The sequence below is a fragment of the Scyliorhinus torazame genome, chromosome 13, assembly GCF_047496885.1.
Source record: "Scyliorhinus torazame isolate Kashiwa2021f chromosome 13, sScyTor2.1, whole genome shotgun sequence".
NCBI classification, from domain to species: Eukaryota; Metazoa; Chordata; class Chondrichthyes; order Carcharhiniformes; family Scyliorhinidae; genus Scyliorhinus; species Scyliorhinus torazame.
In genome coordinates this window covers 214,589,780-214,604,578 of record NC_092719.1, presented here as the reverse complement: position 1 = coordinate 214,604,578, position 14,799 = coordinate 214,589,780, and the positions used below count along the sequence as shown (strand labels likewise).

The 14,799-nt window shown below is 46.6% G+C and overlaps 1 protein-coding gene across 1 annotated transcript in view; it reads right to left on the bottom strand.

Moving 5' to 3' along the window:
* podxl2 (podocalyxin-like 2) overlaps positions 1–14,799 on the bottom strand; it is a 77,384-nt gene that overhangs the window by 16,134 nt on the left and 46,451 nt on the right. Inside the window, exon 5 of the mRNA XM_072473043.1 lies at positions 3,794–3,871. Within this exon, the coding sequence (XP_072329144.1) occupies positions 3,794–3,871 (78 nt within the window). The remainder of the gene's footprint in view (positions 1–3,793; positions 3,872–14,799) is intronic.

Below are 14,799 nucleotides of genomic sequence, written 5' to 3'. Positions count from 1 at the left end.
TTCCCCTTAATGCCATGCATCTTTATCTTATGCAGCAACCTTTTGTGTGGCACCTTGTCAAAGGCTTTCTGGAAATCCAGATATACCACATCCATTGGCTCCCCGTTATCTACCGCACTGTCAATGCCCTCAAAAAATTACACTAAATTAGTTAGGCACGACCTGCCCTTTATGAACCCATGCTGCGTCTGCCCAATGGGACAATTTCCATCCAGATGCCTCGCTATTTCTTCCTTGGTGATAGATTCCTGCATCTTCCCTACTACCGAAGTTAAGGTCACTGGCCTATAATTAACCGCTTTCTGCCTACCTCCTTTTTTAAACAGTGGTTTGCTAATTTCCAATCTGCCGAGACCACCCCAGAGTCTAGTGAACTTTGGTAAATTATCACTATTGCATTTGCAATTTCCCTAGCCATCTCTTTTAGCACTCTGGGATGCATTCCATCAGGGCCAGGAGACTTGTCTACCTTTGGCCCCATTAGCTTGCCCATCACTACCTCCTTGGTGATAACAATCCTCTCAAGGTCCTCACCTGTCATAGCCTCATTTCCATCAGTCACTGGCATGTTATTTGTGTCTTCCACTGTGAAGACCGACCCAAATAACCTGTTCAGTTCCTCAGCCATTTCCTCGTCTCCCATTATTAAATCTCCCTTTTCATCCTCTAAAGTACCAATATTTACCTTAGCCACTCTTTTTTGTTTTATATATTTGTAGAAACTTTTACTATCTGCTTTTATATTCTGAGCAAGTTTACTCTCATAATCTATCTTACTCTTCTTTATAGCTTTTTCAGTAGCTTTCTGTTGCCCCCTAAAGATTTCCCAGACCTCTAGTCTCCCACTAATCTTTGCTACTTTGTATGCTTTTTCCTTCAATTTGATACTCTCCCTTATTTCCTTAGATATCCACGGTCGATTTTCCCTCTTTCTACCGTCCTTCCTTTTTGTTGGTATAAACCTTTGCTGAGCACTGTGAAAAATCACTTGGAAGGTTCTCCACTGTTCCTCAACTGTTTCACCATAAAGCTTTTGCTCCCAGTCTACCTTAGCTAGTTCTTCTCTCATCCCATTGTAATCTCCTTTGTTTAAGCACAAAACACTAGCGCTTGATTTTACCTTCTCACCCTCCATCTGTATTTTAAATTCCACCATATTGTGATCGCTCCTTCCGAGAGGATCCCTAACTATGAGATCCTGAATCAATCCTGTTTCATTACACAGGACCAGATCTAGGACCACTTGTTCCCTCGTAGGTTCCATTACATACTGTTCTAGGAAACTATCGCGGATACATTCTATAAACTCCTCCTCAAGGCTGCCTTGACGGACCTGGTTAAACCAATTGACATGTAGACTAAAATCCCCCATGATAACTGCTGTACCATTTCTACATGCATCAGTTATTTCTTTGTTTATTGCCTGCCCCACCATAATGTTACTATTTGGTGGCCTATAGACTACTCCTATCAGTGACTTTTTCGCCTTACTATTCCTGATTTCCACCCAAACGGATTCAACCTTATCCTCCATAGCACCGATGTCATCCCTTACTGTTGCCCGGATGTCATCCTTAAATAACAGAGCTACACCACCTCCCTTACCATCCACTCTGTCCTTCCAAATAGTTTGGTACCCTCGGATATTTAACTCCCAGTCGTGACCATCCTTTAACCGTGTTTCAGTAATGGCCACTAAATCATAGTCATTCACGATAATTTGCGCCATCAACTCATTTACCTTATTCCGAATACTACGAGCATTCAGGTAAAGTACACTTATGTTGGCTTTTTTACCTCTGTTCTGAATCTTAACACCTCGATCATTAACCTCTCCTCAGTTATATTTCCTCTTAACCTTTCTCCTAATTTTCCTTGTCATTGAACCCATATCTTCATGTAACAACCTGCCGCGTCGCTTACCATTAATGTTTTTACTTCCCGTTTTATTCCTTTTAGTATTCCTGGTCCTATTCACTGAGCTCCCCTCAGTCACTGTACCTTGTACTGTCGCACTTTTTGATTTTTGACTATGGCTTCTCTGCCTCACACTTTCCCCCTTACTGCCTTTTGTTTCTGTCCCTGTTTTACTACCTTCCAACTTCCTGCATCGGTTCCCATCCCCCTGCCACATTAGTTTAAACTCTCCCCAAAAGCTCTAGCAAACACCCTCCCTCGGACATCGGTTCCGGTCCTGCCCAGGTGCAGACCGTCTGGTTTGTACTGGTCCCACCTCCCCCAGAACCGGTTCCAATGCCCCAGGAATTTGAATCCCTCCGTCTTGCACCATCTCTCGAGCCACGCATTCATCCTATCTATTCTTTGACATTATTCACTGGCTCACAGTTTTGGATTAGTCACATTTGTAAAACTGTGACGTCAACAGGAAGGGGAACACATGAACTGCTGGGAAAGACTGCAGGATAAATACAGGGAAATCTAGACGTATGTCAATGGATGTATATTAGTAGACTTTTTATAATATTCTTTGTCACAAGTAGGCTTACATTAACACTGCAATGCTGTTACTGTGAAAAGCCCCCAGTCGCCACATGCCGGCGCCTCTTCGGGTACACAGAGGGAGAATTCAGAATGTCCAAATTACCGAACAGCAAGTCTTACGGGACTTGTGGGAGGAAACCGGAGCACCCGGAGGAAACCCACGTAGGCACGGGGAGAACGTGCAGACTCCGCACAGACAGTTACACAAGCCGGGAATCGAACCTGGGACCTTGGAGCTGTGAAGCAACAATATCGGGACTTGTGGGAGGAAACCGGAGCACCCGGAGGAAACCCACACAGACACAGGGAGAACGTGCAGACTCCACACAGACAGTTACCCAAGCCGGGAATCGAAGCTGGGACCTTGGATCTGTGAAGCAACAATAACTTCATTGTAGTGTTAATGTAAGCCTACTTGTGATAATAATAAAGATTATTATATAATTATTATTGGCAGCTCACGTACACAGAACAAACTCTAGAAGGTCAAGAGCAGCAGATACCTGGGAACCGCACCACATAAGAACATAAGAACTAGGAACAGGAGTAGGCCATCTGGCCCCTCGAGCCTGCTCCGGCATTTAATGAGATCATGGCTGATCTTTGTGGACTCAGCTCCACTCTCCGGCCTGTACACCATATCCCCGAATCCCTTTATTCTTTAGAAAGGTATCTATCTTTTTCTTAAAAACGTTTAAAGAAGGAGCCTCAACTGCTTCATTGGGCAAGGAATTCCAGAGATTCACAGCCCTTTGGGTGAAGAAGTTCCTCCTACACTCCGTCCTAAATCTACTTCCCCTTATTTTGAGGCTATGCCCCCTAGTTCTGCTTTCCCCGACCAGTGGAAACAACCTGCCCGCATCTATCCTATCTATTCCCTTCATAATTTTATACGTTTCAATAAGATCCCCCGCATCCTTCTAAACTCCAATGAGGTTCCTCGAGGTTCCCCTCCCAGTCACTCACCACTCTGACTTGGAAATATATTGCCGTTCCTTCACTGTTGCTGGGTCAAAATCCTGCAACACCCTCCCTAACAGCACTGTGGGTGTACCTACACTTCAAGCACTGCAGCGGTGCAAGAAGGCAGCTCATCCCCACCTCCTGAAGGGCAACTAGGGATGGGCAATAAATGCTGGCCTAACCAGTGACATCCACATCCTGGAAAAAAACACTCCCTTGGCATATTTAAACCACTAATTACAGGGAGCTGAGGAGAAATAGGGGAGAGAGATTGAGTGTTAAATGGATTAAGTGGCGCAGGAAGTTCTGATAGATGTTTAATACTCACACATTCAGTGTTTTCAGTCATGTTCAGGATAACGTAACTCTTTCCAGCTAATTTGCTCCAGTCTCTGCAGATAACCTGCTGAGGATAAACAGAAGGACCATGTCAGCTATAACCGAGTGAGAGAGAGGACAGAGTGAGAGAGAGGACAGAGTGAGAGTGAGGCAGTATGTAACAGAGTGAGAGTGGGGCAGAATGTAACACAGTGAGAGTGAGGACAGAGTGAGAGTGAGGAAGGATGTAACAGAGTGAGAGTGAGGCAGTATGTAACAGAGTGAGAGTGAGGCAGTATGTAACACAGTGAGAGTGAGGACAGAGTGAGAGTGAGACAGTATGTAACAGAGTGAGAGTGAGGCAGTATGTAACAGAGTGAGAGTGAGGCAGTATGTAACACAGTGAGAGTGAGGCAGTATGTAACAGAGTGAGAGTGAGGACAGAGTGAGAGTGAGGCAGTATGTAACAGAGTGAGAGTGAGGCAGTATGTAACACAGTGAGAGTGAGGACAGAGTGAGAGTGAGGCAGTATGTAACACAGTGAGTGAGGCAGTATGTAACAGAGTGAGAGAGAGGCAGTATGTAACACAGTGAGAGTGAGGCAGTATGTAACAGAGTGAGAGTGAGGCAGTATGTAACAGAGTGAGAGTGAGGACAGAGTGAGAGTGAGGCAGTATGTAACAGAGTGAGAGTGAGGCAGTATGTAACAGAGTGAGAGTGAGGCTGTATGTAACACAGTGAGATGAGGCAGTATGTAACAGAGTGAGAGTGAGGCTGTATGTAACAGAGTGAGAGTGAGACAGTATGTAACAGAGTGAGAGTGAGACAGTATGTAACAGAGTGAGAGTGAGACAGTATGTAACAGAGTGAGAGTGAGGACAGAGTGAGGCAGTACGTAGCACAGTGAGATGAGGACAGAGTGAGAGTGAGACAGTATGTAACAGAGTGAGAGTGAGACAGTATGTAACAGAGTGAGAGTGAGGCAGTATGTAAAAGAGTGAGTGAGGCAGTATGTAACAGAGTGAGTGAGGCAGTATGTAACAGAGTGAGTGAGGCAGTATGTAACAGAGTGAGTGAGGCAGTATGTAACAGAGTGAGTGAGGCAGTATGTAGCAGAGTGAGAGTGAGGCAGTATGTAACAGAGTGAGAGTGAGGCAGTATGTAACAGAGGGAGAGTGAGGCAGTATGTAACAGAGGGAGAGTGAGGCAGTATGTAACAGAGAGAGTGAGGCAGTATGTAACACAGTGAGAGTGGGGCAGTATGTAACAGTGTGAGAGTGAGGCAGTATGTAACAGAGGGAGAGTGAGGCAGTATGTAACAGAGGGAGAGTGAGGCAGTATGTAACAGAGAGAGTGAGGCAGTATGCAACAGAGTGAGAGTGAGGCAGTACGTAACACAGTGAGAGTGAGACAGTATGTAACACAGTGAGAGTGAGACAGTATGTAACACAGTGAGAGTGGGGCAGTATGTAACACAGTGAGAGTGAGGCAGTATGTAACAGAGTGAGAGTGAGGCAGTATGTAACAGAGTGAGTGAGGCAGTATGTAACAGAGTGAGAGTGAGGCAGTATGTAACAGAGTGAGAGTGAGGCAGTATGTAACACAGTGAGAGTGAGGCAGAATGTAACACAGTGAGAGTGAGGCAGTATGTAACACAGTGAGAGTGAGGACAGAGTGAGAGTGAGGCAGTATGTAACAGAGTGAGAGTGAGGCAGTATGTAACACAGTGAGAGTGAGGACAGAGTGAGAGTGAGGCAGTATGTAACAGAGTGAGAGTGAGGCAGTATGTAACACAGTGAGAGTGAGACAGTATGTAACAGAGTGAGAGTGAGGACAGAGTGAGAGTGAGGCAGTACGTAGCACAGTGAGAGTGAGGACAGAGTGAGAGTGAGGCTGTATGTAACAGAGTGAGAGTGAGACAGTATGTAACAGAGTGAGAGTGAGACAGTATGTAACAGAGTGAGAGTGAGACAGTATGTAACAGAGTGAGAGTGAGGACAGAGTGAGGCAGTACGTAGCACAGTGAGATGAGGACAGAGTGAGAGTGAGACAGTATGTAACAGAGTGAGAGTGAGACAGTATGTAACAGAGTGAGAGTGAGGCAGTATGTAAAAGAGTGAGTGAGGCAGTATGTAACAGAGTGAGTGAGGCAGTATGTAACAGAGTGAGTGAGGCAGTATGTAACAGAGTGAGTGAGGCAGTATGTAGCAGAGTGAGAGTGAGGCAGTATGTAACAGAGTAAGAGTGAGGCAGTATGTAACAGAGTGAGAGTGAGGCAGTATGTAACAGAGGGAGAGTGAGGCAGTATGTAACAGAGTGAGTGAGGCAGTATGTAACAGAGAGAGTGAGGCAGTATGTAACAGAGGGAGAGTGAGGCAGTATGTAACAGAGGGAGAGTGAGGCAGTATGTAACAGAGGGAGAGTGAGGCAGTATGTAACAGAGAGAGTGAGGCAGTATGCAACAGAGTGAGAGTGAGGCAGTACGTAACACAGTGAGAGTGAGACAGTATGTAACACAGTGAGAGTGAGACAGTATGTAACACAGTGAGAGTGGGGTAGTATGTAACACAGTGAGAGTGAGGCAGTATGTAACATAGTGAGAGTGAGGCAGTATGTAACACAGTGAGAGTGAGGCAGAATGTAACACAGTGAGAGTGAGGCAGTATGTAACACAGTGAGAGTGAGCACAGAGTGAGAGTGAGGCAGTATGTAACAGAGTGAGAGTGAGGCAGTATGTAACACAGTGAGAGTGAGGACAGAGTGAGAGTGAGGCAGTATGTAACAGAGTGAGAGTGAGGCAGTATGTAACACAGTGAGAGTGAGACAGTATGTAACAGAGTGAGGACAGAGTGAGAGTGAGGCAGTATGTAACACAGTGAGAGTGAGGCAGTATGTAACACAGTGAGAGTGAGGACAGAGTGAGAGTGAGGCAGTATGTAACACAGTGAGTGAGGCAGTATGTAACAGAGTGAGAGAGAGGCAGTATGTAACACAGTGAGAGTGAGGCAGTATGTAACAGAGTGAGAGTGAGGCAGTATGTAACAGAGTGAGAGTGGGGCAGTATGTAACAGAGTGAGAGAGAGGCAGTATGTAACACAGTGAGAGTGAGGCAGTATGTAACAGAGAGAGAGGCAGTATGTAACACAGTGAGAGTGAGGCAGTATGTAACACAGTGAGAGTGGGGCAGTATGTAACAGAGTGAGAGTGGGGCAGTATGTAACAGAGTGAGAGTGAGGACAGAGTGAGAGTGAGGCAGTATGTAACAGAGTGAGAGTGGGGCTGTATGTAACAGAGTGAGAGTGAGGACAGAGTGAGAGTGAGGCAGTATGTAACAGAGTGAGAGTGAGGCAGTATGTAACAGAGTGAGTGAGGCAGTATGTAACACAGTGAGAGTGAGGCAGTATGTAACAGAGTGAGTGAGGCAGTATGTAACACAGTGAGAGTGAGGCAGTATGTAACACAGTGAGAGTGAGGCAGCATGTAACAGAGTGAGAGTGAGGACAGAGTGAGAGTGGGGCAGTATGTAACAGAGTGAGTGAGGCAGTATGTAACAGAGTGAGAGTGGGGCAGTGTGTAACACAGTGAGAGTGAGGCAGTGTGTAACAGAGTGAGAGTGAGGCAGTATGTAACAGAGTGAGTGAGGCAGTATGTAACAGAGTGAGAGAGAGGCAGTATGTAACAGAGTGAGAGTGAGGACAGAGTGAGAGTGGGGCAGTATGTAACAGAGTGAGAGTGGGGCTGTATGTAACAGAGTGAATGAGGCAGTATGTAACAGAGTGAGTGGGGCTGTATGTAACAGAGTGAGAGTGAGACAGTATGTAACAGAGTGAGAGTGAGGCAGTATGTAACAGAGTGAGAGTGAGGCAGTATGTAACAGAGTGAGTGAGGCAGTATGTAACAGAGTGAGAGAGAGGCAGTACGTAACAGAGTGAGAGTGAGGACAGAGTGAGAGTGGGGCAGTATGTAACAGAATGAGAGTGGGGCTGTATGTAACAGAGTGAGTGAGGCAGTATGTAACAGAGTGAGTGGGGCTGTATGTAACACAGTGAGAGTGAGGCAGTATGTAACAGAGTGAGAGTGAGGCAGCATGTAACACAGTGAGAGTGAGGCAGTATGTAACAGAGTGAGCGTGAGACAGTATGTAACAGAGTGAGCGTGAGACAGTATGTAACAGAGGACAGAGTGAGAGTGAGGCAGTACGTAGCAGTGAGAGTGAGGACAGAGTGAGAGTGAGGCAGAATGTAACAGGGTGAGAGTGGGGCAGTATGTAACAGAGTGAGAATGGGGCAGTATGTAACAGAGTGAGGACAGAGTGAGAGTGAGGCAGTATGTAACACAGTGAGAGTGAGACAGTATGTAACAGAGTGAGAGTGAGGACAGAGTGAGAGTGGGGCAGTATGTAACAGAATGAGAGTGGGGCTGTATGTAACAGAGTGAGTGAGGCAGTATGTAACAGAGTGAGTGGGGCTGTATGTAACAGAGTGAGAGTGAGACAGTATGTAACAGAGTGAGAGTGAGGCAGTATGTAACAGAGTGAGAGTGAGGCAGTATGTAACAGAGTGAGTGAGGCAGTATGTAACAGAGTGAGAGAGAGGCAGTATGTAACAGAGTGAGTGGGGCTGTATGTAACACAGTGAGAGTGAGGCAGTATGTAACAGAGTGAGAGTGAGGACAGAGTGAGAGTGAGGCAGAATGTAACAGGGTGAGAGTGGGGCAGTATGTAACAGAGTGAGAATGGGGCAGTATGTAACAGAGTGAGGACAGAGTGAGAGTGAGGCAGTATGTAACACAGTGAGAGTGAGACAGTATGTAACAGAGTGAGAGTGAGACAGTTTGTAACAGAGTGAGAGTGAGGCAGTATGTAACAGAGTGAGAGTGAGGACAGAGTGAGAGTGAGGCAGAATGTAACAGGGTGAGAGTGAGGCAGTATGTAACACAGTGAGAGTGAGGCAGTATGTAACAGAGTGAGAGTGAGGCAGCATGTAACAGAGTGAGAGTGAGGCAGTATGTAACACAGTGAGAGTGAGGCAGTATGTAACAGAGTGAGAGTGAGGCAGCATGTAACAGAGTGAGAGTGAGGCAGTATGTAACACAGTGAGAGTGAGGCAGTATGTAACAGCGTGAGAGTGAGGCAGTATGTAACAGAGTGAGAGTGAGGACAGAGTGAGAGTGAGGCAGTATGTAACAGAGTGAGAGTGAGGCAGCATGTAACAGAGTGAGAGTGAGGCAGTATGTAACACAGTGAGAGTGAGGCAGTATGTAACAGAGTGAGAGTGAGGCAGCATGTAACAGAGTGAGAGTGAGGCAGTATGTAACACAGTGAGAGTGAGGCAGTATGTAACAGCGTGAGAGTGAGGCAGTATGTAACAGAGTGAGAGTGAGGACAGAGTGAGAGTGAGGCAGTATGTAACAGAGTGAGAGTGAGGCAGAATGTAACAGGGTGAGAGTGGGGCAGTATGTAACACAGTGAGAGTGAGGCAGTATGTAACAGAGTGAGAGTGAGGCAGCATGTAACAGAGTGAGAGTGAGGCAGTATGTAACACAGTGAGAGTGAGGCAGTATGTAACAGCGTGAGAGTGAGGCAGTATGTAACAGAGTGAGAGTGAGGACAGAGTGAGAGTGAGGCAGTATGTAACAGAGTGAGAGTGAGGCAGTATGTAACAGAGTGAGTGAGGCAGTATGTAACAGAGGGAGAGTGAGGCAGTTTGTGACAGAGTGAGTGAGGCAGTATGTAACAGAGTGAGAGTGACGCAGTATGTAACAGAGTGAGAGTGAGGCGTATGTAACACAGTGAGAGTGAGGCAGTATGTAACACAGTGAGAGTGAGGCAGTTTGTGACAGAGTGAGTGAGGCAGTATGTAACAGAGTGAGAGTGAGGCAGTATGGAACAGAGTGAGAGTGGGGCAGTATGGAACAGAGTGAGAGTGAGGCAGTTTGTGACAGAGTGAGAGTGAGGCGTATGTAACACAGTGAGAGTGAGGCAGTTTGTGACAGAGTGAGTGAGGCAGTATGTAACAGAGTGAGAGTGAGGCAGTATGGAACAGAGTGAGAGTGAGGCAGTTTGTGACAGAGTGAGAGTGAGGCGTATGTAACACAGTGAGAGTGAGGCAGTTTGTGACAGAGTGAGTGAGGCAGTATGTAACAGAGTGAGAGTGAGGCAGTATGGAACAGAGTGAGAGTGGGGCAGTATGGAACAGAGTGAGAGTGAGGCAGTTTGTGACAGAGTGAGAGTGAGGCGTATGTAACACAGTGAGAGTGAGGCAGTATGTAACACAATGAGAGTGAGGCAGTATGTAAAAGAGTGAGAGTGAGACAGTATGTAACAGAGTGAGTGAGGCAGTATGTAACAGAGTGAGTGAGGCAGTATGTAACAGAGTGAGAGTGAGGCAGTATGTGACAGAGTGAGAGTGAGGCAGTATGTACCAGAGAGAGTGAGGCAGTATGTAACACAATGAGAGTGAGGCAGTATGTAAAAGAGTGAGAGTGAGACAGTATGTAACAGAGCGAGAGTGAGGCAGTATGGAACAGAGTGAGAGTGAGGCAGTTTGTGACAGAGTGAGAGTGAGGCAGTATGTAACAGAGTGAGAGTGAGGCGTATGTAACAGAGAGAGTGAGGCGTATGTAACACAGTGAGAGTGAGGCAGTATGTAACACAGTGAGAGTGAGGCAGTATGTAAAAGAGTGAGAGTGAGACAGTATGTAACAGAGTGAGAGTGAGGCAGTATGTAACAGAGTGAGAGTGAGGCAGTATGTAACAGAGTGAGAGTGAGGCAGTATGTAACAGAGTGAGAGTGAGGCAGTATGTAACACAGTGAGAGTGAAGCAGTATGTGACAGTGTGAGAGTGAGGCAGTATGTAACAGAGTGAGTGAGGCAGTATGTAACAGAGTGAGAGTGAGGCAGTATGTAACAGAGTGAGTGAGGCAGTATGTAACAGAGTGAGAGTGAGGCAGTATGTAACAGAGTGAGAGTGAGGCAGTATGTAACACAGTGAGAGTGAGGCAGTATGTGACACAGTGAGAGTGAGGCAGTATGTGACAGTGTGAGTGAGGCAGTTTGTGACAGAGAAAGTGAGGCAAGTTGCAAGACTTCTTCATTCCTACAAGGGGCACAGTTTATGAAGAGCTTGTACAAAAGGTCAGATGCCACTCGACTCATTCCTAGGATGGGGGCTTATCCTATGAAGAAAGGTTGGACAAGTTTAGACCGGTACCTATTGGATGAGAGGTGAAACATCCAAGATCCTGAGGGGACTTGATACGGTGGTGGTGTCATTGTGAGTGTCCCTTTTAGAAAGGTTTAGTCTCTTATCATGTGACTTGTAGCACATTGGACTGTGGCTGTCAGGTGAGCGGATTATTCTTTAGATTTCAGTTTGACTGCTTTGGACTGCAGAAGGAGAAAGAAGTGTTTTCCCGGTTTACATTTTAACAGCTGCTCCAGTAAAAAAGACACACTTGCTGGGGCTAACTGCCTTGGTAACTTTAAAGATAGAGTTGCTTCCGGAAGGAGTTTGAATCTGTTGGTTGGAACTGGATCGGAATTTCAGGAAAAGGACCAGTCCCATTCAATATAGTGTGCTGGGCCACGCCCTTGAAAAAGGGCTTTGATTTAATTGGATTTTGTTATTGAATTGGAACAGCTAAGGGTGATTTCATTAAGGGTTATTTCCATAGATTACTGTAGCTATGCGGATGTCTTTATGTTTGAAATTGATAGAACTTTTGCTGTGTTTTTATATATATATATGTTTACTACATTATTAGAATAAACCTTGTTTTGACTGAAGTGTCTAGGACGTCTGATGAATCACACTTGTGGTTAAGGCCTTTGTGGTCATCCTAGCCAAATTCAACATAAAGGTTGTAGGTCAGGAACTTCAGAATACACTTTGGAGATTCTCAGCCCCGGTCCACAACAGTGGATACCGGTGGAGGATGTTTCCACTCATGGGAGAGACGAGAACTAGGGGACATGTTTGAAAATAAGAGACCTCCCTTTTAAGACAGAGACAAGGGGAAATCTTTGCTCTCAAAGAGTGTCAATAATCTGTGCAGTTATCTGCCCCCAGAGAGCAGTGCATGCTGGGTCATTGAATTTGTTCAAGGCGGAATTAGATAGAGTTTTGATAGATAGGGATGTCAAGGCCTATTGGGTAGGCGGCGGGGGAGGGGGGGGGGGAGAGAGAGAGAGAGAGAGAGAGAGAGAGAGAGAGGGAGGAAGGCGGAGTTGAGTCCACAAAGAGGTCGGCCATGATCGTATCAAATAACAGAGCAGGATCGAAGGGTTGAAAGGTCGTCTCCCAGGTCCTTTGTTCCCACAGGCGAGGTGACCCGGCGTTTTCACAACAATTGACGTTATATCAGGGTTGACTCGCACCTAAAAGTGTAAACGATAGGGAAACAGCTTGTGAAATAAAGACAGAAAATGCTCGAAATACTGAGCCAGTCCAGCAGCATCTGTGAGGAGAGGAACAGAGCTAACGGGTCAGGTTGGTGGCCTTTCATCAGAGCTGGAAGATGCTGAGAGGCGCGGGGCCAGGATCGCCTCCAGAACAGAAGCAGAGAAAAGGGGCGAAGGGGAAAGGAACGAACGGGAAGGTGCAAGATGGGCCGGAGGGCAGGAGTAATTGTATAACAACAGGGCTGGTGGTGCAAGCAGAAGTGAAGGCCATTAGAATGCACATTTTCTTCACAGAGCTGTCTAACTCGGGGGGGGGGGGGGGGGGGGGGGGGGGGTAGAGAGAGGTACTGAGAACGCACCTCGGCTCTATCCAACCAACTAGTCCTGCAGCTATATTAACTGCAGTTATGAGGAAACCTGCAACTTGCACCCCTAGTATTCATGGTATACATTGGGCCCGGGATTGGGGGGGGGGCTGCTAATTTGTGATGCAGAGCGAGGCCAACAGCGCGGGTTCAGTTCCCGTACTGGCTGAGGTTATTCATGAAGGCCCTCGATCTTGCCCCTTGCCTGAGGTGTGGTGATCCTCAGGTTAAATCACCCCCAGTCAGCTCACCCCCTCAAAGGGGAAAGCAGCCTCTGGTTATCTGGGACTATGGCGACTTTACTTACTTTATTCATGGTAGGTAGTATCTGTAGTAAGAGGGAACTAAAATAAAAGGAAAAACAAGAGACCCACTGACTACCATTTTAAAAGTTAAGCAATAGCCATGGGTGGAAAGTCACCTTAGGGCAGCAGTGCACAACAGGCAACATTATGGGCGGCACGGTAGCACAGTGATTAGCACTGTTGCTTCACAGCGCCGGGGTCCCGGGTTCGATTCCTGGCTTGGGTCACTGTCTGTGCGGAGTCTACACGTTCTCTCAGTGGGTGTGTGTGTGTGTGTGTGTGTGTGCGTGTGTGTGTGTGGGGGGGGGGGGGGGTTCCTCCGGGGGCTCCTGGATCCTCCCACAAGTCCAAAAAGACGTGCTAGTTAGGTGAATTGGACATTCTGAATTCTCCCTCCGTGTACCCGAACAGGGGCCGGAGTGTGGCGACTAGGGGATTTTCACAGTAACTGCATAGCAGTGTTAATGTAAGCCTACTTGTGACAATAAAGATTATTATAATAATAATTATAAGAGCATAAGCAAATTATAAAAGTGCATAAGGAGCAGGAGTGGGCTGGTTGCCACCCGCACTCCACAACACCGCGCCCCCCCCACCCCTGCCCAAACCTCCTCCCACCACCATTCAATAAGATCATGTAATAATAATCGCTTATTGTCACAAATAGGCTTCAATGAAGTTACTGTGAAAAGCCCCTAGTCGCCACATTCTGGTGCCTGTTCGGGGAGGCCGGGACAGGAATTGAACCCGCGCTGCTGGCCTTGTTCTGCATTGCAAGCCAGCTATTTAGCCCACTGTGCTAAACAAGCCCCTCTGTACTGCTCATGACCTTAACTCCACTTCCTGCCTGTCCCCCATAACCCTGGACTCCCTCATGGCTCAAAGGGGACGGTAACGGGACAAGAAACAAAGAATGGATCTAGAGAAGGTGAAAACAGCAACAGCAGAATCATTGTCATAATCATTATAAAACTGGGAGCAGTTGTTATTTTTTTCCTTTATTCTTTCATGGGTTGAGGAGAGGAGGCTTTGTGGCGCATTGGGTAGTGCCCTACCGCTGGACCAAAAGTTCCGGGTTCAAGACCAACGCCAGGAATTGTTGGCCATGGAAGAAGCGTTCATAACGTGGTTGAACGGGCTGATAATCAGCTCGGGGATCCTTCACCCCTTTCCCACTATTCCCCAAAGGGTAAAAACGTGTGAAGACACACTTAAAGAAATATGGGTTGAAGGCAAAGCCAGTATTTCCCATCCCCAAGTGCCCAGCAGCTTGCTTGGCCATTTCAAAGGGCAGTTAAGATTCAACCACACTGCTGCTGTGGGCCTGGAGTCACATGCAGGCCAGACCGGGTAAGGACGGCAGATTTCCTTCCCTAAAGGGCATTAGTGAACCAGATGGAGTTTTACAACAATCGATGTTAGCTGTCATTGTCACCACTAGCTTTATATTCCAGATTTATTAATTGAATTTAATAAATTAATTGGAACCTGTGTCCTCAGAGCAGTCGCCTGGGCCCTCGGTTACTCGTCCAGGGGCATTATTGCTAAGCCGCCTTCTCAAAGAGAAACTGGGGTTGTTCACCTTAGAGCAGAAAAGATGAAGGGGACGTGAGACAAGAGCTGTTCAAAATTGTGAATTCTTACGTAAGAATAAATAATGAGTAAGTGTTTCCAGTGACAGGAGGGTGGGTAATCAGAGGGACACAAAATTAAAGTAATTTTCAAAAGAACCAGGGGTAAACTAGAGAAAACTTTTTTTTGTTTTTGTTTTTTTACACAGCCAGTTGGTCAGAGCAGAGGGGCAAAAGGCACTGACCAAGATGAATCCACAAGGCGGTAGGCAGGAACAAAGTTCCAGGTTCAGAAGGACTCGATTGAACAGGAGCCTGGGTCAGAGCAAGAACCTTGATTTTCCAAAATTCCATTGTCACAGGAAAGGTTCCA